The 23472-nt window shown below is 46.1% G+C and overlaps 1 protein-coding gene and 1 long non-coding RNA gene across 2 annotated transcripts; one reads left to right on the top strand and one right to left on the bottom strand.

Annotated features, from left to right (window-relative positions):
• LOC146677158 (uncharacterized) lies at positions 1–5989 on the bottom strand. The gene is made up of 3 exons (XR_014913342.1): positions 5747–5989; positions 5402–5639; positions 1–5291 (listed from the first exon to the last, which is right to left on the bottom strand). It is a non-coding gene; the product is annotated as an uncharacterized LOC146677158 (long non-coding RNA).
• Positions 5990–6078: 89 nt separating this feature from the next.
• rnf130 (ring finger protein 130) lies at positions 6079–20144 on the top strand. The gene is made up of 9 exons (XM_085418880.1): positions 6079–6777; positions 6913–7215; positions 11732–11923; positions 14077–14327; positions 15143–15214; positions 15969–16045; positions 16208–16304; positions 18208–18394; positions 18610–20144. Exons 2-9 carry the CDS (start codon positions 6942–6944, stop codon positions 18720–18722), a joined length of 1263 nt encoding a protein of 420 aa, XP_085275006.1. The 5' UTR covers positions 6079–6777; positions 6913–6941; the 3' UTR covers positions 18723–20144.
• The last annotated feature ends 3328 nt before the right edge of the window (positions 20145–23472 follow it).

The following is a 23472-nucleotide window of genomic DNA, read 5'->3' as shown; positions in this document are numbered from 1 at the left end:
GCCTGAAAATATGTTAAAAGTTTATTTTGCGACCCAGAAAGAGCAATAAGAGTAATATTAAAACTAAGTAGCTGCCACCATTGTTGGAAACCGGAATTGGCTGGGCCGCGCTATGAATTCTGCAATATGGTTTTTCAATTTTGTTGTCCGGGTGGAAAATCGGGAGAATGGAAATTTTCGGGAGGGGCACTGAAATTCTCCCAGTGGTTTCATCTGACCACATGACATTCTCCCAATCCTCTGCTGTATCATCCATGTGCTCTCTGGCAAACTTCAGACGGGCCTGGACATGCACTGGCTTCAGCAGCGGAACACGTCTGGCACTGCGGGATTTGATTCCCTGCCGTTGTAGTGTGTTACTGATGGTGACCTTTGTTACTTTGGTCCCAGCTCTCTGCAGGTCATTCACCAGGTCCCCCCGTGTGGTTCTGGGATCTTTGCTCACCGTTCTCATGATCATTTTGACCCCACGGGATGAGATCTTGCGTGGAGCCCCAGATCGAGGGAGATTATCAGTGGTCTTGTATGTCTTCCATTTTCTGATGATTGTTCCCACAGTTGATTTTTTCACACCAAGCTGCTTGCCTATTGTAGATTCACTCTTCCCAGTCTGGTGCAGGTCTACAATACTTTTCCTGGTGTCCTTCGAAAGCTCTTTGGTCTTGGCCATGGCGGAGTTTGGAGTCTGACTGTTTGAGGCTGTGGACAGGTGTCTTTTATACAAATGATGAGTTCAAACAGGTGCCATTCATACAGGTAATGAGTGGGGGACAGAAAAGCTTCTTACAGAAGACGTTACAGGTCTGTGAGAGCCAGAGATTTTCCTTGTTTGAGGTGACCAAATACTTATTTTCCACCCTAATTTACGAATAAAGTCTTTACAAATCCTACCATGTGGATTCATGGATTTTTTTTTCACATTCTGTCTCTCACAGTTGAAGTGTACCTCTGGTGCAAATTACTGACCTCTGTCATCATTTTAAGTGGGGGAACTTGCACAATCGGTGGCTGACTAAATACTTTTTTGCCCCACTGTAGGGCATGTAGAGGTCCTCTCCATCTCCGTCCAGTGAGCTGTCAGCATAGGTGAGGAGGAGGAGGATGTTGCTCGGCAGCAGAAACACGATGAAGACCAGCAGCACCAGTACCGTCACCCGGATGGCGTGACCGTAGAATTTTCCCCCGGCCAGCAAGGTTGCCAACACAGTGCTTTTTCAGTAAAGTTGGAGTCATTACGGTACCCTCAGGCAACCCTGCAAAGACAGAGGTTGGCTGAGAGAAGAGAGAGTGAGTGAGTGTGATGGAGCTGTAGACATTTTATCAGTCATCTGGGTTCTTGAGTTCTTTTTACCATCTTTTTAAAATTGTTTTGTTTTTGTTGTTTTCTGTGTTATTTGCCAAGATTTGGATGTTGCGACTTGCAATGCAAGCGCAGAGTTGCTGCTTTCAGGAACAGTTGGAATTTTGCAATTGAGCCAGTGGTTAAATGGTTAAAGTTTGACCTAAAACCAATGGGAGTGCCCGCACTCCCATCAGTTTTAGCGGGTTAAGCGGAGACCTGTTACGCTCTGATGTGTGTCGTGTCCCTGCAGGTCTGCGGACCTTCCGGCTCAGGCCTACCTGTAATGGGACAACTCTGAAGGAAAAGCAGCTGAAGGGGATCCAGGCTCCAGCCACCAACCTGTACCTGCCCATCCTCTACCTGTTCGCCTTTGTGGTCGGTCTGCCCTCCAACTTGCTGGCTCTCTGGGTTCTGGTGTTCCGGACCAAACAGCTGCCGTCCACCACGCTGCTCATCAATCTGACGGTGGCCGACTGCCTGCTACTCATGGCTTTGCCATTTCGGATCGTCTACCACTTCCGGGGGAACAACTGGGAGCTCGGCGAGCCCTTCTGCCGCTTTGTCATGGCGATCTTTTACGGCAACATGTACGGCTCCATGTGGTGTCTGGCCTTTGTGTCCCTGGACCTATCATGCGAAGGTATGCATGATAAGGTGGGGCCAGGTTTCACAATGAACTCACCCGAAACTCTGGCTGATTGGGACCCACACCCAGTTTCACACCTTGGCTCAGGCGATTAGAGGATCATCAGGGGGTCCTTTTGTCCCCCTGTGGGGGGATACTCCCACTAGGTTTATATCTGGGACTCTCTACGGCAACTTCGCCCAGCGTGGCTGGGCACCAGTATCAGATTTTCTGTTTGTGCTCAAAGATTTAACGATGTTACACAGAAAGGTCATGTCGCTCCTGCGAGAACCATCATCACTGAACGGTGGCATACTGCCCAAGTTCATTCCAAGATGGCTGCCGAGTGCCAAGACCTCTTTTAAAAAGACTTTTTGGAGCTTGTCGTGTCCTGTTAGCTGCACTTCCTGCTTCCTTTGAGATAAAACTGGACAGCTAACAGAGTGCTCTATGTTTCTGTTCAGCAGGAACTTCCTTCTCTCTGCAGACCTCTGTATCTCACCTGTCTGTTAAAGACCCACTTTACTTTGGATGAACGCTAACCTTTTACATCCCAAATGGTGAGCTGTGGGATTTTGTTATTACAGTGTACAAAGACACAAAAAGTTATGAGTGAACTGTGTTGGTACTTTACATGCACATTCATTTTCCATAAAGGTTTCCACAAAGCTTCAGTCAAGGGGAAGTGGATGTGTTTGCACAGAGAGGGCTAGTGAGGGGGGGTTGTTGATGCCTTGTGATCAGCAGTCCAGACAACCCACCGTCACAGAGAAACCAGAGGGGTGTGACCACAAACAAAGTTCAGGACAGCTTCCAGCTACTCAAACCAATCAGAGATGTTGTCAGATGAAATCTATAAAAACCATAAAACTCTAACAGTAATTAATGTTAAACCACGATTTGAATGGATGATTTTGTGTCTGAGCGCGCTCAGTGCTGCTGTTTATTTCTAATGTTTATTTCCACATTAGAGCTGTAAGACTTTAAACTGGATCCATGGGAACGTTAAAGCTTCCTGTCCCACAGGCTGATGAAGGAGACCTGGAGATCAGGTCAGAGTAAAGTCAATGTGATTGGTTGAACAGGTGTTCAGGTGTGTTCTGTGTTTCCAGAGACTCATCACCAAAATAGAACCGTGTTCTGCATCAGCACATGATCACATGCAGGTTCAGACAGACTATAATTGATCTTGGACAAGCCTGTAACTTCAGAGACATTTACAATTATGATTATTGATTAATGATTGTTGGATGTATCCTTCGTGGCCCAGTGTATCCCAGAATTGATAGCGCGGCCCAGCCAATTCCAGTTTTCCTGTTTTTCAGCTTAGTTTTAATATTACTCTTATTACTCTTTCTGGGTCACAAAATAAACTTTTAACATATTTCCAGGCGAGAATGTAGCTGTGTAAACTTCAAATATCTGCTCGGTTTATCAAGATATCACATATTTGTAAAAGTGCTCCGATGTTTTCTGAGACGTCTGTTACCCACCCGCTCCATAGGGCACATCGTTTTCAGACCCCTGCAGTCTTTGGCTACTCAGGTTAAACATGATATGATATACAAGTCACTCAGATGACTTAAAAATGTTATTGTTTGACTTTTTTCAGTGTTTTATTTGTTCCTGAGTAAATCGGTTTGGCTGAGATTAAAGTTATAGTTTTCACACAGCTGAATAAACGTCAAACAGAAAACTGATATCACAGAAGACCTTACTCCAGTGTCCTGTTATATCTTAGCTAGCAAGGAGCAGACGGCTGAGTTTATTAAACTCCTCCGAGGCAGCGGTGCCGTAAACCTAGACTGTCCCATTTCACAGCCGCTCACTTTCGGCGCTCTCGATGTTCGGAGGACCCGGCCCACGTAGACCGTGAAGGCTGGGTCCTCAGGAGGATGTGGCCTCGGAATTGGGGCACAGCTTGTGTCTGTAAAAAGTAATTATTTAAATAAAGTTTACATTGATTGAACAGAGGCGGTGGTTTACGACACCAACTATGCCATCTATAATCCAGTTTTGAGTTCCCTCCCCACTCACATCCTGGGCCATCTGACCTCAGGAATTCGCATGATAAGGTGGGGCCAGGTTTCACAATGAACACACCCGAAACTCTGGCTGATTGGGACCCACACCCAGTTTCACACCTTGGCTCAGGCGATTAGAGGATCATCAGGAGGTCCTTTTGTCCCTCTGTGGGAGGTTACTCCCACTAGGTTTAAATCTGGGACTCCCCACCATTTGACCTTAGAACTGAAGAAGCTTCTCGGATGAGAGGTGAAACGTCTTCAAGTAACTTAAAGAAGTCCAGACGCTTTTCTTTGCAAGCTCCTTTGACTACGATGACCTGGATGACTGAGAACCTTCACAGACATTGATTGGTATTGGTATTACACACATATACAGCCGGTCCTAACTGAAGGTCATTTAATAAACACAGCAGGTGTCTCTCCATGTCTGATGACCTCCCCTGGGGATCAATAAAGTATTCTAATTCAGTTTAATTTGAGAGGTTTGATTAAACATGTGAATTTTATAAAAGTGTCTTCAAATGCACACAAAGTATTTTCAGACTTTTAAGTTTGTACATGTTTTTTCTCTGCTGTCTAAAGTGTCAGTAAATGATCGACCCTGAGGAGGAGGCACTGCTTCCCTCTGTAAACACTGTGCATCCTCACTCTGTTTAAATGCCCTCAGGTTCAGAAAGCTGCCAGTAAAAACTGTCAGCCTGCCTACGCGTTCACGGGAAGAAGAGAAGAAGACTCATGGATGGCCATAAAAGGACATTCATCTGTGGGGTGAGGAAGAAGAGGAGAGACGCTACAGACGAACGCCAGCAGGCAGACGAAGAGCAGGAGAGTCCCAGTGAGCCCCCTCATTGTTTTTCTTCTTCTTCTTCACTGAGTCACAGCTGCAGCAGATGTTTTTCAGCTCACCTCAGACTAGTACTGACAGTACTCTCTCCCAGTATCAGCGGTACTGGTAGTATTGGTAGTAATGCTGTCAGCAGTAGTCCCGTCTGTGGTCTGAGGCGTTCTGTCTGATCTCAGAGCTGCTGTGCTGTCCCCTCCCCTGGTGATGCAATCCAAGTGTGTGTCTGTGTCTGGTATGTGTGCCTCTGTGAGGACCCGTGCGTGTCTTCCTCTTCTCACTTCAGGCTAGCTGGTTTTGTTTGTAGACTTTTAAAAACTGTTATGTCCTCAGAAGTATAGAAGTCCTGACGTACCTGCTTCCTACTACCTCCCCGCCATCCTCTCCACAACCCACACCCAATCAGAGCTCAGCGGGGCAAGCTGCGTTTCTACTCTGAAGCATTTTCCACTTTTACTGCGAAAAGAAAAAATACATTAAAAAACTGAAACAAGAAACTCTGAAAACTGAAAATCAAAAACAAAACTGAATAAACAACAAAACCTGTAAAACATGATGAGGCTTACCTGCACTGCTCTCACCTGGCCTCACACTGACGTCACACTCAGACGTGCAGCTCTGCTTCAGTCCTCAGAAACTAACTAGTGAGAAACTATCTCCATCTTCCCGAGCGGTTAGCAGCTGATAAGCAGACTTCCCGTCTGTGGCTGATGCAGAAGTTTAGGGCGTTGTTCATGTCTGATGCTCCACACGAGCTCAGGCTCAGATGGCCTCTGTGTGCCCTGCAGAGCACAGCAGGAACATCTGGAAGGAATCATAAAGCAGGAGCTTGAAGAAAATTAAAAATTCAGAGCAAGAAGAAAAGACGACAACACTGCACAAAATAAAACCTGAGAAGGGTCAAAGGTCACCTGCAAAAGAGCAAACTGGACTTTAGCTGCTCTGAAAGGAATCAGTGGCTCTCAGGTCACTAAAACAACCTCATGTACTGCATTTACATGCACAGGTAAGAGTTTATACAGGAGTGAGATATTTCAGGACGACTGATCTCATCACAAACACTCATGACGCTTCAGCAGGTCTGCTCCAAAGCAGGGCACCAGCAGCGCCACCTGTCTGATTTACCTGAAGCCACACACACACCTGTGAGCTGCTGTCGGTCAGACTGAGCCCACCTGCATGTACTGACGGTGTCCAGCAGGGGGCTCAGTCTGACCGCCTGCTGCTGCTCATTCACGTTGCACTGTTACAGCTGACATCCACAACCTGTCGGTGATCAATAAGCGATCGATATCGTCGTCGTTGTTACTATTAGCTCCGCCTCTCTGCAGCTATCGCGACAGCTGATCCAAATCTCAGCTACAAAACATGAAGCCCGGGCCCCTCAGTGTGCGCCTGCGCAGTTCTCGCTGATCGGAGAGACGGAGACGGGGCTCGATCCTCCGCAGCGCGCAGCTTTCACCGGCGACAAACCGGAAAAAACACCGAGCACGAGCCAAATCCTCTCACGAGCATTTCATCGAACCTCTGGGGGAGCGCGGCGAGCGGGAGCCCGCCGGTGTGTCTGCTTGCACCTGGCGGCAGACGGCGGAGGCTCAGTCACTGTTAACGGAACCGCAGGCGGCTGCAGTCCGCTGAAAACGAGCTATTCTGCCCCGACCTCCGAGCTACCATCCGGGCTCCAACCAGCGCAAGGCTCCGGGATGCAAACACCAGATATTGGCCTGCTGCTGATGCTCCGACCTTCCAGATGTCCGAGCTGCACCTTCCAGCCTGAACCCAGAGATTAACGAACACGAGCTCACATCTGGAGACAAAGGATCATCTGGAGGACAAAAGAGGAATAACACATCATCCTCTGGAGAGCCAACCGGGAAACAGCATCCGGAGGATTAATGTAAACAAAGAGACCAACATCTGGAGGACAGACTCTCAGTGACAGGTGAGAGCCCGCGTCTCGTTCACGGTGATAAATGACAAATCCACAGTGCTGAGGACTTCCTGTTTCCTAAAGCAGAGGAAGCTCCCAAGCCGTTGCTGCTGCCCGGCTCATAAACTTTGTTTCTCTTTCTCACAGTTTGGATGTGACCAGGAGACGCTGTGAGGATGCGGACCCGTCTCCCCCTCCCACCGGTCCTGGTCCTGGTCCCGGTCCTGGTCCTGGTCCCGGTCCCGGTGCAGGCTCGCTCTGTGTCAGCAGGGCGCTCTGACACAAACATGGTGGTGGAGGAGTCTGTGAGCGCTACAGTGAATGCGACGGTGCTGGACGGGCGAGGAAACGCCATCCATGTGATTAGCAGCGATGACGGGAAGTATGGACAGAACTCCCCCAAGGTCGACACCAGGGGTGTGATCGTCGCACCTGCACCGCATCACGGAGGTATCTGAGCACACACACCTGTCACCTGCAGTGTCAGTAAAATGAATGCTGAGTGGACGTTTCCACATACTTCTGGTCAGAGTCAGCCCTCATTTGGTTATGTTTTGTAGGAAAATACATGGAAACACAGTAAATGAGGCAAAAACTTCATGTACTTTTGTAACGAGTTTGAAAGTGAATATTTGGTGTGAGCAGCTTCATCCTTCAGCTCTCTGAGCAGGATCTTCAGGAGAGGTTCTTCAAGGACATTCAAAGCTCTCTGGATGTTTCTGCCTTGTTGTGTCCTCTGTCAGGATGACCCCACAATGCTTCAGTGAAGTTTACAGTGATGCTGAGCTCCAGGCTATGGGGAGGCCCATCCATGACCGATACTGTTCATGGCACTTTTCATAATTCATGAGTTTATCAAAAATCTCCAACACCACTGACTGACCTGCAGCTGAAACCATGACCTCCACCGTGCCTCACAGATGGCTGCAGACAGTGGGAACACCTCCTGATCTCCTCGTACACACTGACCATGATGTGGATCCATCTGTCCAGCAGACCTGTTCCTCTGGTCTTCAGTCCAGTTCTCGTCATTTTCCCGTTTCCCTTCATTAAGAACGTCTTCCTGACAGCTGTCCATCACTGAGACATTTCTGATGAGGCTTCAGTGAACAGTCGACGATTGGCTGAAGGTCCAGATCATCTCTGAGCTCTCTGTTATTTTTTATAGACTAATAATATAATTTAAATCAGGTTCTTTGATCAAATGGGAGGACCAGCTGATCGAACACGAGCCGTGTTTTGTAGCTGGCTGTTATCAGAAGTTCATCCATTCATTGGATGTGGGTGTTCTGCCTCCACGGTGGAATAATTGTACAGCACACATTTTGGATTTTGGAGGCTTTCAAGCGTAAGGACTCTGTGCGACTGAGGCATGGTGGTGGTAGCTTCATGGTCTGGGCTGTCAGTGGTTCAGGTACAGGAGGAACACCTCAATATTCTCATCAACAGCTACTCGGTCGAAGCTTGGACACAGTTGGGTGTTCCAATAGGACGATGATCCCAGGCACACGTTTGGATAAAGAAGGCTAACGTTCAGCTTCTTAAGGGGGAGTGTAAGTGCACTTGGTTCTCAGCCACAAAGGTGGAGGGCAGACTCTGAGTTTGGCAGGGGTTCCTGGCTCAAGGAGTTCGGTCACTACAGGGGAACAGGAGATTGACAGAAGGAGTAATGTGGTGTGATGTGGATGCTGTACTGGTCTAAGGTGGTGCAGACTGAACTGGGTGTGAAGGTGTAGCTGTTTAGTTACCTCCCAGTGTATTAGGGCAGGGCGATATCGCTAAAAATGTTTATCGCAATATATATTTGAAAATTTGCGATAACTATATAACTGATGATATAATCGACGCGAGACAGAATACTTTACAACTCTGCAACCTTATTAGTGCAAAAAAACCCATCCATGTATTTTACTTAAACAAGCAGCTGTTTTTATATAGAAATGTTATATAGAAATGTAACAGTGCAAATACAAATTCCTTGCTGACAGTTTAACCAAAAGGCACTTCCAGTGGAAACGGGCCGACATATCCTCAGCATAACCATGTAGAATATCCACAAAACTTAAGAAGAGGTTATACACACACAATACGGGAATATTATGTTGAAGCACAGTACGTATCACTCCGCGAGGCTCCTGCCTACGATAGCTGTAATGCTCCGACAAGCCGAGTGGTGCGGCTACGTAGCTTAGCAAAGTCGTACTAAAACATTTTTGAGCGCCGTGTACATAAAATCAGTTCGGTAATAACAACGGCCCGCTAGCATGCTCTACCAAAAATAGTGCTTTGCTGTGTATCTGATGGACGAAAGCTAAACCTGTTCCACACCACGGAAGTTGCAGCATTTTTACAAACAAATTATGGTTCATCTGTTTCATTCAACGATCCACTTTCGCTCTTCTCATTCTCCGCTAACATTTCATTTTCTGCCTAACATTACATCGGTATTACCGTGAATGGTATGATATGGCCCAGTCCAACAGTGTATGTCCCTACCCCCACCTGTCACCACCAGGTGAGTAGCGACCAAAATGCAGATATCAGAGATACAACAGCTTCCTCTGAAGGCTGTGTGCGCTTGAAGACAGGTGAGGAGTTTTCAGGTGCTGCTTGTCCACGCTGACAGGAAGCAATTTAAAAACACCCTCATTCAGCTGAACACAGGAAAAGAGGCCAAATGTAAAGGTAGCTCAGAGCCTCGGTATGAGCAACGCATCAAAGCTGTTCAGGAGAGAAAGAGAAAAGGTGGATGTGGCCTAACCCACTGATGGAGGATCCTGGAAGTTACTCTGATTATCTCTTTGTTTCAGAAAAAGTTGTGAGTTTAAGAGAAGCTGATTTGTTGTTTTCTTTGCCGTCAGAGTAATCAGCCAAATTCAGCGACACACACCAACATTCACTGTCAACAAAAACACACACACACACCATCCACTCCATCAGCTGCTCCCATGAACACTAGGAAGCAGCTGATGAAGTGGATTGTGCGTGTGTGTGTGTGTGTGTGTGTGTGTGTGTGTGTGCGTGCGTGTGCATGCATGTGTGTGTATGTGCACGTGTGTGTGAGACACTGCAGAGGTTTTCTGGCTGCTGAAGGTCGGAGAGTCTCTGCTCCGAAGTGTCAGATTACAGTCAGATGGTCCAAGGACACTGCAGCTGCTGGATGGAGCGCCAACACAGACACAGACTCACACACACAGACCTTCATGTCACTATAACTGTGACCAATCAGACGTGTAACAAAGTAAAATAACTGAGTTCAGTGTTTTTCCAGCTCAAACCACAGCAGCAGCTGAATGCAGCCGTTCCACAATAAAGACAATCACACAGTTGGGCTGGGCTATATCATACCGTTCACGGTAACACCGGTAACACGGTAATGTTGGGCAACGATAAGAAAATGAAATATCGCGATAGAATATGGGTAAAACGCGCATGCGCAGTGCCTTTGTTTACATACGCACATGACTGTGACGCAGAATGAGAAGAGTGAAAGCGGATCATTGAATGAAACGGATGAAGCAGAACTGGTTTGTAAAAATGCTGCAACTTCAGTGGTGTGGAACTGGTTTAGCTTTCATCCCTCAGATACACAACAAAGCACTATTTTTGGTAGCACATGCTAGCAGGCCGTCGTTATTACCGTGTTTGGAAAATACGGCACACTTAAAATTAATCCTTTGATTTTTCTGAAAATCTACAGTGTCCCTTATAATCCCGTGTGCCTTATGTATGAATTCTGGTTGTGTTTACTGACCTCGAAATGATTTTATGTACATGGCGCTCGAAAATCTGTCGCACCGCTTGATGGATTGTTGGAGCATTACGGCTATCGTAGGCAGGAGCCTGGCGAAGTGATACATACTGTGCTTCAACATAATATTACTGTATTGTGTGTATAACCTCTTTTTAAGTTTTGTGGATATTCTACATGGTTATGCTGAGGATATGTCGGCCGGTTTCCACTGGAAATGCCTTTTGGTTAAACTGTCAGCAAGGAATTTGCATTTGCACTGTTAAATTTTTATATAACTTTAATGCACTTAAAAAAGCTGCTTGTGTAAGTGAAAATATATTGATTTTTTGGGGGGGTTTTTGCACTAATAAAGTTGAGGAGTTGTAAAGTATTTTGTCTCGTGTCAATTATATTGTCAGTTATATCGTTATCGCAAATTTTCGAATGTATATCGTGATAAATATTTTTGGTCATATCGCCCTGCTCTATAACACAGAGAAAAGCATGTTGGAGCACCTGCTAGTGAAACCTGAGCTGAGTTCAAAGTTCACGGTACAGCTGCTGCACATCTCCTTGGTTCTGTTAAAATCAATGAGGTACTATAAGTGCTACAAAATGTCATCTTCTTGTCTGTCCATGTGTGTAAAGTCTGGTCAGCTGATTTAAACCAGCCTATAGCGTGCTCTGTCCCACGAGGACTGGACTCACACAGGTGGGCTGTCAGCTGACTCCCATGATCCTCTGCAGCAGGCCGACTTTCAGATTCACTCCTTTGAGGAGTTTCATGACATTCGATTCACGTAATCAACTCCCAGAAAATAAAAATAACTGAAAACCTTGGGAAAACCTCAAAAAGTCTGAAGTTGACCCAGCGGGGGTGGGGCACCACACGTGGGTCTGAGCCTACAGATCGGCTGATTTTTGTTGTTTTCATTATAGAGAACGATCAGCTTCACATGAACATCTGAAGTGATTGACCCGTAATGTGTCGACATGCCTGTTTTGGGGTTTCATGTGTTTTAACTGATGACACGCGGATCAGCAGCCAGCTTTGTTCTTGTTATTATTGTTTATGTATTGATTAATCTGAAGTCTCAGTGTTTTTATTGATCATCGTTGTTTGATCTGGGAAAATTCACTCGATTAAAGATGAGTTATTGATCGAATGTTGAGCAGCTCACCTTTGAGTCGTTTTAGTTACACTTCATTAAACTGACTTTGGTTTCCTCTCAGTGGTCGACCGGCAAGGATGCGACCCAAACACTCACTTCCTGGTCCCGCCCCGCAGTGTCCACTGGGTGGCGCTGATGCAGAGAGGTAACTGCACCTTTAAGGAGAAGATCTTGAAGGCAGCTGCGTACAACGCCACGGCCGTCCTCATCTACAACAACTCCCCAGAGTACACCGTCAAGATGGGACACGAAGGTCAGAGCGCTCACCGCACGAGCCAATCAGAGATGAGCGTTCACACACACAAGCATATTACTCATCTGAACAGGTGAAACGTTTACCTGAGTGTTTGCTTCACACTGCAAAGATGGACGTATTCTCCACCCTCTGGTTTGTGAAGCACCTCCACATTTAGTCGTGTGTGCAGAGCTATGAGCTAAAGCTAGCTAGCTTTGTTAAACTGGCATAGCTGCAGACAGAGCAGGGAAGTATCAAAGTATTTGTACTTCCTCACTGTACTTCTGCATATCTGTGCTTTACTTGAGTATTTATTTTTCAGATAACTTTTGACTTCTACTTCCTTCAAACTAAATGTTTCTATCACATCAACAAACATCAGCACACAAACTGTTTGTGTGCAGTTTGACTCATAATGTGTTGCAGCTGCAGATTTCACAGGAAGAGCTAACTTCACTCAGGGAAGAAAGACAGGAGAAGAAGAAGAGAGCTTAGAGTTAAAGGGAAGGATGCTCACTTACAGCTCTATATGATGGGATGTTATATTTCTGTCTTTTGTCCTGCAAAACAAACTGAGCTGACGTGTGAGTCAGAGGCTGCATGAAACTTTTCTGCAGTTTGGTGAATGACAAACGGCTTAGTTGGTGAATTTACAGTAAAGCTCCGTGTTGGACGGCACACAGTGGATGTGGTGATCAGAGTTAGCTTACATGAGTTTTAGCAGAGATGAAGCTAAGCTGATGATGCTTAGATTCAGTCATTAAATCCCACCATCATGCTAACTTTGTATAAACTGTGTACTGTTGGTGTGGGGACTGAAGCATTGGGTTACATCCTGTTCAGTTGTGTACATCCACAAAGAGCTGCAGCAGCAGGTCAGCTGGTCACAGCCTGGACATGATTATTGAGCCAGGCGTAGAGGCAAAGTAAAAGTATTTGAGTACAGATCTCGTACACTTTCACTTTGACTTCAACTTTTATCAGAGTATTTTGTAACACCAGTATCAGTACTTGTACTTCAGTACAGAATCGCCATACTTTTGGCTACAGAGACCAAAGAGCGGCAAAGCTTTAACGACTTACTGTGGTCCCCCTGGTGGACGTTAGAGGAACTGCAGGCTTTGGTGCTGGAGTGATGGCTTCACTTATCTGGAGCTGGTTGGTGTTGGCGTAGCCCTCCGCCCCCTCATCAGAGCGCGGCCATGTCTGCGTGTAAAAAAGACGCCATGGCGGCAACAAGGACGCTGGTGTCCAGGTGTCAGGGCGCCTACAGCGATATCAGCGAAACAAAATTTCTGCTGTTTGAGTTCATAGCTCAAGCTCGTGTGCCACAATGTGATGGCATGCTGGGGTCACTGATCCTAGCATATTGATTTATTGGTCGCAGGATGGACTCACATCAGAGTGTTTCTGTTCATTAAAGTCTGACACTGGTTTGTGCTGCAGCATCGTCCCTCAGAGATGTTCAGGTAAGTGACGACTGCCGGGCGGGGGGTGGAGTCGATGTTCAGTCTAAATATAGATCAACGTGTCATTCGAGGCTGAGGTCACTGTGACCTCACACTCTGTGTGTGGGACAGAGCGAGGTGATGATGGGGAGAAACATCAGCACGAAGAGATCAACAGACAAAGAAACAAATTACAAAGCTGATGTCCAATTAGAGTTTCAGAAAACACAAACAGGAAGTACTCCATGTTAAGAACAGATTATTTATCTCGATTGTTGGGTGGTGTAAAAATAAATTAGACCCAACCGTGCTGGTCACGTGTGCACTGAGCTGATCGGCGTGATGCGTGCTGCCTTCTGAACGTCCTGGTCTTTTGTATGAGCTTAGATTTCAGCTGGTCTGAGATCAGGGTTTACAGTGTTATGTTGGGCTGATTCGATAATCTGACCTGGAGTCTGGGTTTAACAAACATCGAGCAGTTTTTAACAGAAGAACTGCGACGCCGTGTTTAAATGATCTGAAGCGTCTGAGCAGAGACCGTCACCAGAGTAACTGCTGTGTTTAAGCGCTCATGATACACATGCTTTTGTTTTTGCAAACACTTTTAAACTTGTAATGTGTGGTCAACCCATTAAAGCCAGTATACCCAGTACACTTTACTGTATGACTGTTAACACGGCGTCCCCGTCCCTGCTGCCACCCTGTTTCTGATTCTGTTTGCAGGCACGGGTGACATCGTGGCGGTGATGATCACAGAGGCATACGGTAAAGAGATCCTGGCCCACCTTGAGCGGAACATGACGGTTCTGGTCTCCGTGGTTGTTGGTCAGCGCGGGCCCACCAAGAACATCAACCGAGGCTCGCTGGTCTTCGTCTCCATCTCCTTCATCATCCTCATGATCATTTCGTCAGCTTGGCTCATCTTTCACTTCATCCAGAAGATCCGCTACACGAGCACTCGCGACCGCAGCCAGGTAACACGTTAGCCGCGGGCTGATGCTACATTCAGGTACCAGAGTCTGTGATATCCGCTGATGTGAGTGTTGTCCTCCTCCTCCTGTGAAGACTCTGAGCTTCCAGGATTTCTGCTCCTGAGCGGAGAGAGAAGCACTGTCTGATAAACAGTCTGTCGGGCTCTTCAGCAATCGATCGCCCTGATCTCACTCAGTCCAGCTGGAGAAACCTTCTTCAGACACTTCCTGTTGTCACTTTGAGATCCTTCCTTCACCTCATCAGTATTTCCTGCGATGATCAATCAGCCCTCTGAAGGGTTAACTTTCTTCTTTACTGTATTTCTGTACCAGCTGACCGCCCCTCTTCTCATGTTCTGCTCCCCCGATGTTCTCCTGGGACTTTTGTTCATATAGTTTGATTCGTTTTCCACCTCCAACATGGCCCTGCCTGCCATGTTGGTGTTTCCAAACCGGAGCCGTGTTTGTTTGGAGACCAGCAGTTTCCTTCACGGTGTGCTTCATGAAAGCATTCTTCATTTGACACACATTTACAGCTGTTACTCAGATGTTCTTCTTTTTTGGTGTTTCCTGCCTCATCTTTCACTGGCCCTTTGAAGAACAAAGGGCCAGTGAAAGTCAGTCTTTCTGTAGAAGAGCAGACTCTGAGTCCAGGTAGCTTCAGAAGAACACATTTGCTCAGAGGTTCACTGACTGACTTGGTAAAGATGAAGTTTGTTTAGTCGTGTGACTCTGATCAGAACACATTTCACAAAGAATCAAAACCCAAATCCTGGAAATGTTTGTGACTCTAACACTCTGTCCTCTCACTCTGTCAGCATCGTCTTGGAGATGCAGCGAAGAAAGCCATCGGAAAGCTGAAGACGAGGACGGTGAAAAAAGGAGACAAGGTGAGCACATGTGTTGGCTGTTTCTCCTTCACATGTGATGTAGGACCCGTGAATGAGGTTCCGAAACCCAGAAGGTTAAATTTACGTGAGCTTTCAGGCAGCGAGTGACTGCCTCTGCAGAGCTGTAATACATGGAAAGAGAGCTGATGGAGCAGAACTGTCTGAAAAAGGTTTTTGCTCGATGAAGTTTCCACCTCACTCGTTCATAGACAATGAGCTCAGCGTCTGGATCCTTCACATCCTCGTTCTTTGAATGCAGCATGTGAACATCTGGTTTCCTCACAGCCGTTTGGTTAACGTGTCGCTGACGTTCAGATGAAAGAGCAATGATGTTGTTCAGAGGAGAAACATAAATCAGAAAGACTTCTAACTGCGAGCCACTATCACAGAGGTAGGGAACGTTAGTCCTCGAGAGCGGGTGTCCTGCAGGTTTTAGATCTCACCCTGGGTCAGCACACCTGAATCACATGATTAGTTCATTACCAGGCCTCTGGAGAACTTCAACACATGTTGAGGAGGTCATTTAGTCATTTAAGCCAGCTGTGTTGGATCAATGACACATCTAAAACCTGCAGGAAACAGCCCTCGAGGCCTGGAGTTCCCCACCCCTGCACTATCAGAACCAGCAGAGACAACATCACAGCAAAGCTCTGACCTGTTTCCTCTGTGTGTGTGTGTGTGTGTGTGTGTGTGTGTGTGTGTGTGTGTGTGTGTGTGTGTGTGTGTGTGTGTGTGTGTGTGTGTGTGTGTGTAGGACACAGAGTCAAACCACTGTGCAGTGTGTATCGAAGTGTACCAGCTGAACGATGTGGTTCGAATCCTGCCCTGCAAGTGAGTCTGACCTTGTTGCTGCAGGCTCTCCAGTCTCAGACCAGTCTGGCTCTGTAATTAAAAGTGTTTTATGAACTCTTCCTCGTTCTGTCTGCTATGTCTAATGTCGTGCTGATAACACGTAGCATGATGTTTTTTGATAACACGCCTGTGTCTTTGCAGACACGTCTTTCATAAAGCGTGCGTGGACCCCTGGCTGAAGGAGCACTGCACCTGCCCCATGTGCAAACTGAACATCCTCAAAGCTCTCGGCATCACGGTGAGTCCTCGCTGACACATGGGCATGTTTGACACACAAAAACAGAGACACCCAGATGTGTTGTAATCCAAACCAGCGTTCACACCAGGCTGACGTGCCCTCACCGTACACCAAGCTTGGCTAACGTGAGAAACTGGGTCTGTTGCGGATGGTTGCAGCTGAACTCGGTATTATTTCGATGTCTTTCTGCTGATAGGGTAGATTTTACAGTGAGGTAACAGAAATGTGAGTTAGGTAAAGAGACCAACATTTCCTCACTGTTTGCATTTATGTGCATTTTTCTATTAAATGTTAAAGACTTTTAACTTTATCCACGTTTTGCTTGTAGTTGAATGACTTTGTCTGCATTTCTGAGCTCTTTGTCTTGTTCACGGAGACAGTTCTGGGCTTGAACATTAAGGTCAATGTCTGAGGTGGAAATGTGAAGGATAGCAGATGTGTGATCGTCACTGTTTCATCACTGAGAAAGTTTTTCTCCAAAGAGAGTTAATGTCTCCTGACGTGTGGACAGTTCTCCTCTCTGGGACAAAAAAATAAAAACAGCACCAGTCTTCAGCATTGCTGATTTTTAGATTTGACATTTTGAACACCTGCCAGTTTGTCCCGTTCCAGCCTCCGACTCTACAAACACACCTGCATGATCACGTTCCTCCCTGCAGTCCTTTCACTGAGTGCATTGCTGCCAGCTCCTCACAGTCTTGAGCTCTTTGGTTATCCCTCACGTGGGCGGCGTCACAGACATCGCAGCTCTCGTCCAGAGCTAGCGTCCGCTTTATTTTTCAGCTGGAGCTCCAGATCTCCTGCAGTGTCATCAGTCCACCTGAAGAGGCACGATCTAAAATGCTTCTTTTTAACATGACAGAGTCCACCGAACGCTCTTTGATAAACTCTGAGAATAACCTGTTGTTCTTTTAAGAAAAGATAAAGCTGGTCCAGACTGCTCCATGTGAAGCTGCAGTTTTGGTAGCAAAGGTTCAGTTTTCCATTCCTGCTTTGCTTCGATTAAGTTCTTGTGATTCACTGCGTTGAACCAATATTCAGACTGTAGCAATCTGCTGTCTGCACACAGCGTTACTTCACTGAATACCTACTGTCTCATCAAAAACTCTAAATTCATCTTTGTAGGCTGACAAATATCGTGCGCATTTACAGTAAAGCTGTATTCATGAGCAAACGTAAATATTTTTATTGTAAAAAGCACATTGCTTTTAAAAGCATCAAAGTTGTGATGCTTTGTCCAATAAAACTGCAAAAAACAGTAAGCCTTTCTCTAACTGAAATGGGACAAACTGCATATGTGCACGTTTATTTATCCCACTCATCAGCTACAACAGGAAGTCAGGAGAGTCGAAATGACATTTGGATTGAAGAAGAGCAACGTGGTTTTGTTTTTTTGTTTTTTATCCTTTTAGGGGTATTTGAGAGTGTACAATAGCTTTTCCAACCAGCCCATGTGTGTTTTGTGGGCTTTGAGAATGCGTTTGACCGCATCTCTTGCTACACTCTGTGATGTTGTTTCAGGAATTTGGGGTATCCGGCTTGTTATTACAGGCCACTAAGTCCCTGTACAACCGTAGCAAGACTTTGGTTTGCACTGTCAATTATAACTCAGACTTGTTAAGTATCTGAAGTGTAAAGAAGGAGATGATGGATGGATGATGGATGGATGGTAGAACACTGGAATTCGTGCATTTGTCTGTTTTAGTTTGATCAATTATAGGAAATATTCTTGCTTAAATATGTATTTAGACACAGAACTTTTCCCTTTGTTAAGCCCTGGAAATAAAAGTGCAGGCTGCATCAATGATGCAACGCAGTGTTTCTGAAGAAGAAAATTTCCATCTATAAGACATCAGGTGTGTCTGAATTATACCTGGGAGTGACTGCCTCTGTCTGTCCTCAGACCAGTGTTCCCTGTGTGGACAGCGTTGTGTTGGATGTGGATCGCCTCGGTGCCAGTCAGGCACCTGGCAACCAGAGGGCGCCCCTTAGTGACAGCAACCAGCCATCCATCAGCCTGGAGCCACTCAGCCCCACCCATTCTGAGGCCACGCCCAGAACACCTGCCGATATCACTATCGCCGTGACCAGTAAGTGACACGACAACATCTGTAATTCACTGTCACTGCAAATAAATGTTCTAGGCAAGTAAAAGACAACTTCATGTGGATGTAGAGCAACAAGTTTACAGTGCAACTGAGCAACGTTATCCAGCAACCAAAGTAAAACTGAAAAGTAAAGAGTTATGCGTCTGCATCTGCTGCTGAGTGAATTAACTCTGATGGACGTTCTTCTGTCCTTCCAGGCGGCGGTCGCTTCTTCAGCAGGAACTCCATGTCTCCTCGCAGCGTCGTCTGTGAGATGGAGCTTCCGGATATACAGGCTTCGCTCGACCTCTACGATGACAACAAGTCCTGAGACTGGTTGTCATGGTTACTGCCCTCCAGCAACAACACCATTCCAGTTGCTGAGAGATGTAGGACATTTTATGGACACAGGAAGTCTTCATATAGTGTTTCCTGTTTCAGGGGCGTGCGGGCGGGGGGGGGGGGCGTTGAATCTGATCTTTAACCATCATTTATTCTACCAGATTTTCTACAAACTGAACACATCCGGGTCTGAATCTGGGTCTCGATCCTGGTCTGGATCCCACTCTTGAATTAGAGATTCTCGTGTTTGTTTGTTTTTTCCTAGTAGAGGGAAACTAGAAGACGTGGAAGCAAACAAATCAGCCTGAACTGAACCAGAGCACCTGAATCCAGACTTCCTGCCCACGTCTCTGTGTTCAGGCATAGCTCTGGCTGACTGATGGTGACATCATTAACAGGCTCCTGAACCCTGTAAAGACCTGGACCTGGACCACAACTTTTTCTTGTTTGTAAGTGCTGAATGAGATCTGTAGTCCTCTGTGTCCCTGGACAGAACAAGAGCCAGATGAAATTCTGGACCCGGATCTGGACCTGAACACTAGACCTGGACCCTAAACAATCATGTGGACTTTAATAGTGTTAACTATTAACTCCCTGTAGCAAAAAAATAATTAAAGAAAAATTTAATAATGATCCAGTTTGTCTGTAGATCAAGCGATGTTATATTAAAGGACTGATCCACCACTTCAGGAAACCTCCCAGTGGGTGTGGCGTTCCTCAGGAAACCGTTCTGGGTCTTCTGTCCTCAGATTTAAAGAACAACGCAGCATTTTCAGAAACCTCACGTTCCCGTCTCAGAGATGGGTAAAGATGAGGAATTTAATTCAATCCAACCTATGATGTTAGCATAGTTTAGCACAGAGGCTGAAGCCGAGGGGAAACTGTTAGCCTGCTGTAGACCGTGACAGACTAAATCTAACGTGGACACCGAACACTTCTAAGAAGTTGGAGGTTTTCATTATTTTTCAACTATAATGTGATGCACATACTGTTTAGTCACTATTAATACGGGTACATCAGTCATCCTGATCAACAGTAAGCAGGCTGCTGAGCTGCTAACTAATACTAACAAATGCTGATCATTGCTAACATGTCTGTACAGTAAAGACTGGGGGTCCTGAAGTGAGGGACTGCTCCGTTAATGTGTATTAAACAGCTTCTGAATTACTCATTCTGTTATTCTAACAATAATAATAATCAGTATATAAACAGCATAATACAATCTGTAACCTGACTGATCGATCAGTATTATCTCTGAAGTGACCTGAAGTCCTGCAGGACGCTCAGCTGCTAACTGTCTCTCTGTCTTTGTCTCTTTGTTTCATGGTGGTGGTGATGAAGAAGGACGTGGCGCTTTTAGTTCACTGTGTCTGTACTGCCTCAGCATTAAATGTCATCAAAGTGTCTTCAACATGCAAAGTTTCTGTTTCTTTGTGGCCAACTGAGCCAACCTGAAGAACCTGCTAAAAAGAGTAATCTGCATCAGAGATGGGGTGTATATAAAAAGAGCCGTGCTACTGGTCAGATAATGTCATTAAAGGATAGCCGGAGGGTTAAAAATGCTCCAACAGCACAAACACGGTCCAGATGTCCGGTTTGGGGCCTAAAATTAGCAGAGTTTAACCATCCACCTGTCACTCAACAAGGCCACGCCCCTAATATTGCCTTATTACAATTTAAACAGGTGAGTTCTAAAAACATACGAAAATGTACGCAGACAGCTACATAATGAAAGGACGTGATCGCATGTTAATCAGAATCAATACTTTATTGATCCTTCTGGGAAATAATTTTTTGTTACAGTGCTCCATTATAAACAAACATTAACAAAGACAGACAATACACTAAGAATAGCACCATATATACAGGCATATATGTACATAAAAGTCACTTATTAATAAATAGCTGAAAAAGAACAAGTGCAAGAAGGGTGTAGCTGTTGCACTAAACAGTGTGTTAGGTGGAGGAGTTGTACAGGGAGCCACAGGCAGGAATGATTTCCTGTGTCGTTCAGTGGTGCATTATGGGTAATCTCAGTCTCTCACTGAACGTGCTCCTGTGACTGACCAGTATGTCATGGAGTGGGTGGGAGGTGTTATCCAACATTGTCTTTATCTTGGACAACATCCGCCTCTCCGACACCACCTTGAGGGAGTCCAGCTCCATCCCCACAACATTGCTGGCCTTACGGATTAGTTTATCGAGTCTGTTGGCATCTGCGACCCTCAGCCTGGTCCCCCAGCATGCAACAGCATAGAGGATCGCACTGGCCACAACAGACTCGTAGAAAATCCTGAGCATTTTCTGGCAGATGTTGAAGGACCTCAGTCGCCTCAAAAAATAGAGACAACTCTGGCCCTTCCTGTAAAGTGCTATGGTGTTTGTAGCCCAGTCCAGTTTATTGTCAATGTGTACTCCAAGGTATTTATAGTCCTCCACAATGTCAACACTGACCCCCTGGATTGAGCTGCAGATGATTCTGCTCACGTGACAAAGGAGTCGACCACAGCCCGGTACTCTTTCTCATCATCCCTGCTGATGCATCCAACCACCGCAGAGTCATCAGAAAACTTCTGAAGATGGAGGTCTCTGTGCAGTGGCTGAAGTCTGTGGTGTATAGGGTGAAGACGAAGGGAGAGGACAGTCCCCTGTGGTGCCCCTATGCTGCTGATTACCTTGTCAGACACACACTGTGGGAGACGTACATATTGTGGTCTTCCTGTTAGGTAATCAACAATCCAGGACACCAGAGAAACATCCACCTGCATCGCTGTTAACTTATCACCCAGGAGGGTCGGCCTGATGGTGTTGAAAGCACTAGAAAAGTCAAAAAACATGACCCTCACAGTGCTCGCAGGTCAGTGCCACGGGCCTGTAATCCTGGGGGCCACTGGGACGTGGCATCTTTGGAATAGGGACGAGGCATGATGTCTTCCACATCACTGGCACCCTCTGCAGACTCAAAGAAAGACATGCAAGAGTAGTTGCAGACAAATATAACCCTTTAACATGTTCCAGTGAAACATGGAAAACAGCTTAATGTTGTTTTGTAGCTCCTTCAAGTTATAGGCAGGAAAGCTTTTCCCAGTTCAGTGTGAAAAACAAGTTAATGTTAAAGTGTCCTGTAACCTGATTGTAAGTATTCTGCTTTAAAAACAGTCAAAGCAGGCAGCCTGTGCAGCTGAGCCTGGAAATAGAGTCAGCTGTCAGGAATCATAATGCACTGTGATACACAGAATCAAAAGGCTTCAATGTGGATGTAGAAGCATATGAACAATCAACCATGAAAGATTTATCTATGAACTATAAGCCTGATAGTTTCAGTCACCTAAAATATCATGCACTTTTTTATATCACCGTTCACAATAAGTAAACAGGTGATGAGGGAAATGATCTTTTGTGCTGTCTTAACTACACTCTGAAGCCTCGCTCTGTCCTCCTTAGTGCAGCTGCTGTACCATACTGTGCTACAGTAGGTTAGCAGGCTCTCAATGAACGAGGGGTAGAAGGTCAGCAGCAGGTTGGAATTCAGCTTGTACTTCCTGAGGACCATCAGGAAGTGCAGCTGCTGTTGGGCCTTCTTGACGACCGCTGAAATGTTGTCTGTCCAGGAGATGTCAGCAGAGATGAGGACACCAAGGAACCGGAAGGCGTGGACCCTCTCCACACACTCCCCGTTGATGTAAAGGGGGGCTAAGTCAGTGCTGTACCTCCTGAAGTCGACAATGGTTTTGTTAGTGTTCAGTGTCAGGTTGTTCTCCGAACACCAGGATGCCAACTTCAGGACTTCCTCTCTGTAGGCTGCCTCGTCTCCCTTTAAGATGAGTCTGACTACTGTGGTGTCATCAGCAAACTTGATGATGAGAATGTTGTTGTGGGTCGAACTGCAGTCATGGGTGTAGAGAGAATACAGGAGGAGGCTCACCACACAGCCCTGTGGGGAGCCGGTGCTCAGTGTGCGAGTGGAGGAGAAATGAGGGCCGAGGCTTACAGTCTGGAGCCGGTTTGTGAGAAAGTCCTTTATCCAGGCACATGTGAGAGGAAGGAGGCCAAGAGTGACCAGTTTGGTGATGAGGATGTCCAGGATGATTGTATTGAAGGCTGAGCTGTAGTCCACAAAAAGCATTTGGACGTAGCTCTGCCACCTCTCTAGGTGACTCAGCACAGAGTGGAGGGCTGTGGCGATGGCGTCTTCTGTGGATCTGTTTGCGCGGTATGCTAGAGTGACCAACCGTCCTCTTTTTCCTGGACATGTCCACTTTTCATGTTCTGTCCGGGGCTTTCGGGGGGATTTTCGAGACTGATGAAAATGTCCGGGTTTTCCTATAGGCCTACATATGTATGATGTCATCTCCAAGCTGCTGCTTTCCAAGTCACTTTCTGCACTCGCAGACGGGACAGACAGCGTGCAGCAAAGCCCTTGGTGATGTTTAAAAGATGCCAAAGTGCAACTGCAGCTTTTCAGACAAACTGCAAAAGCTTTTCAGACAAACTGCAAAAGAAATTTCCCTCGTATCGTCCCTGGTAATTTTTCTCATACAGATGAGGCCTTGTTTCGGTACCCTTATTTAATTCCAGAGGTTTTTAAGTTGGGGTTTTTTTTTGCCCTTGTTGACTTGTAAAAGCCTATATGACATTTTTTATATCACCATTCATTAACCGCACAGAGAAGGCCTCATTTAAATATGTTAAAAATTTCTTTAAGTAAACATTATTGAAGTTCTTCAGTACTGGGCCAG

This window comes from Rhamphochromis longiceps, linkage group LG2, assembly GCF_057381845.1.
Source record: "Rhamphochromis longiceps isolate RC_006_pf linkage group LG2, R_longiceps_female_GT1.1, whole genome shotgun sequence".
Classification (NCBI taxonomy): domain Eukaryota; kingdom Metazoa; phylum Chordata; class Actinopteri; order Cichliformes; family Cichlidae; genus Rhamphochromis; species Rhamphochromis longiceps.
Note: the sequence above shows the minus strand (reverse complement) of the source record. Positions and strands in the feature narration are given on the sequence as shown.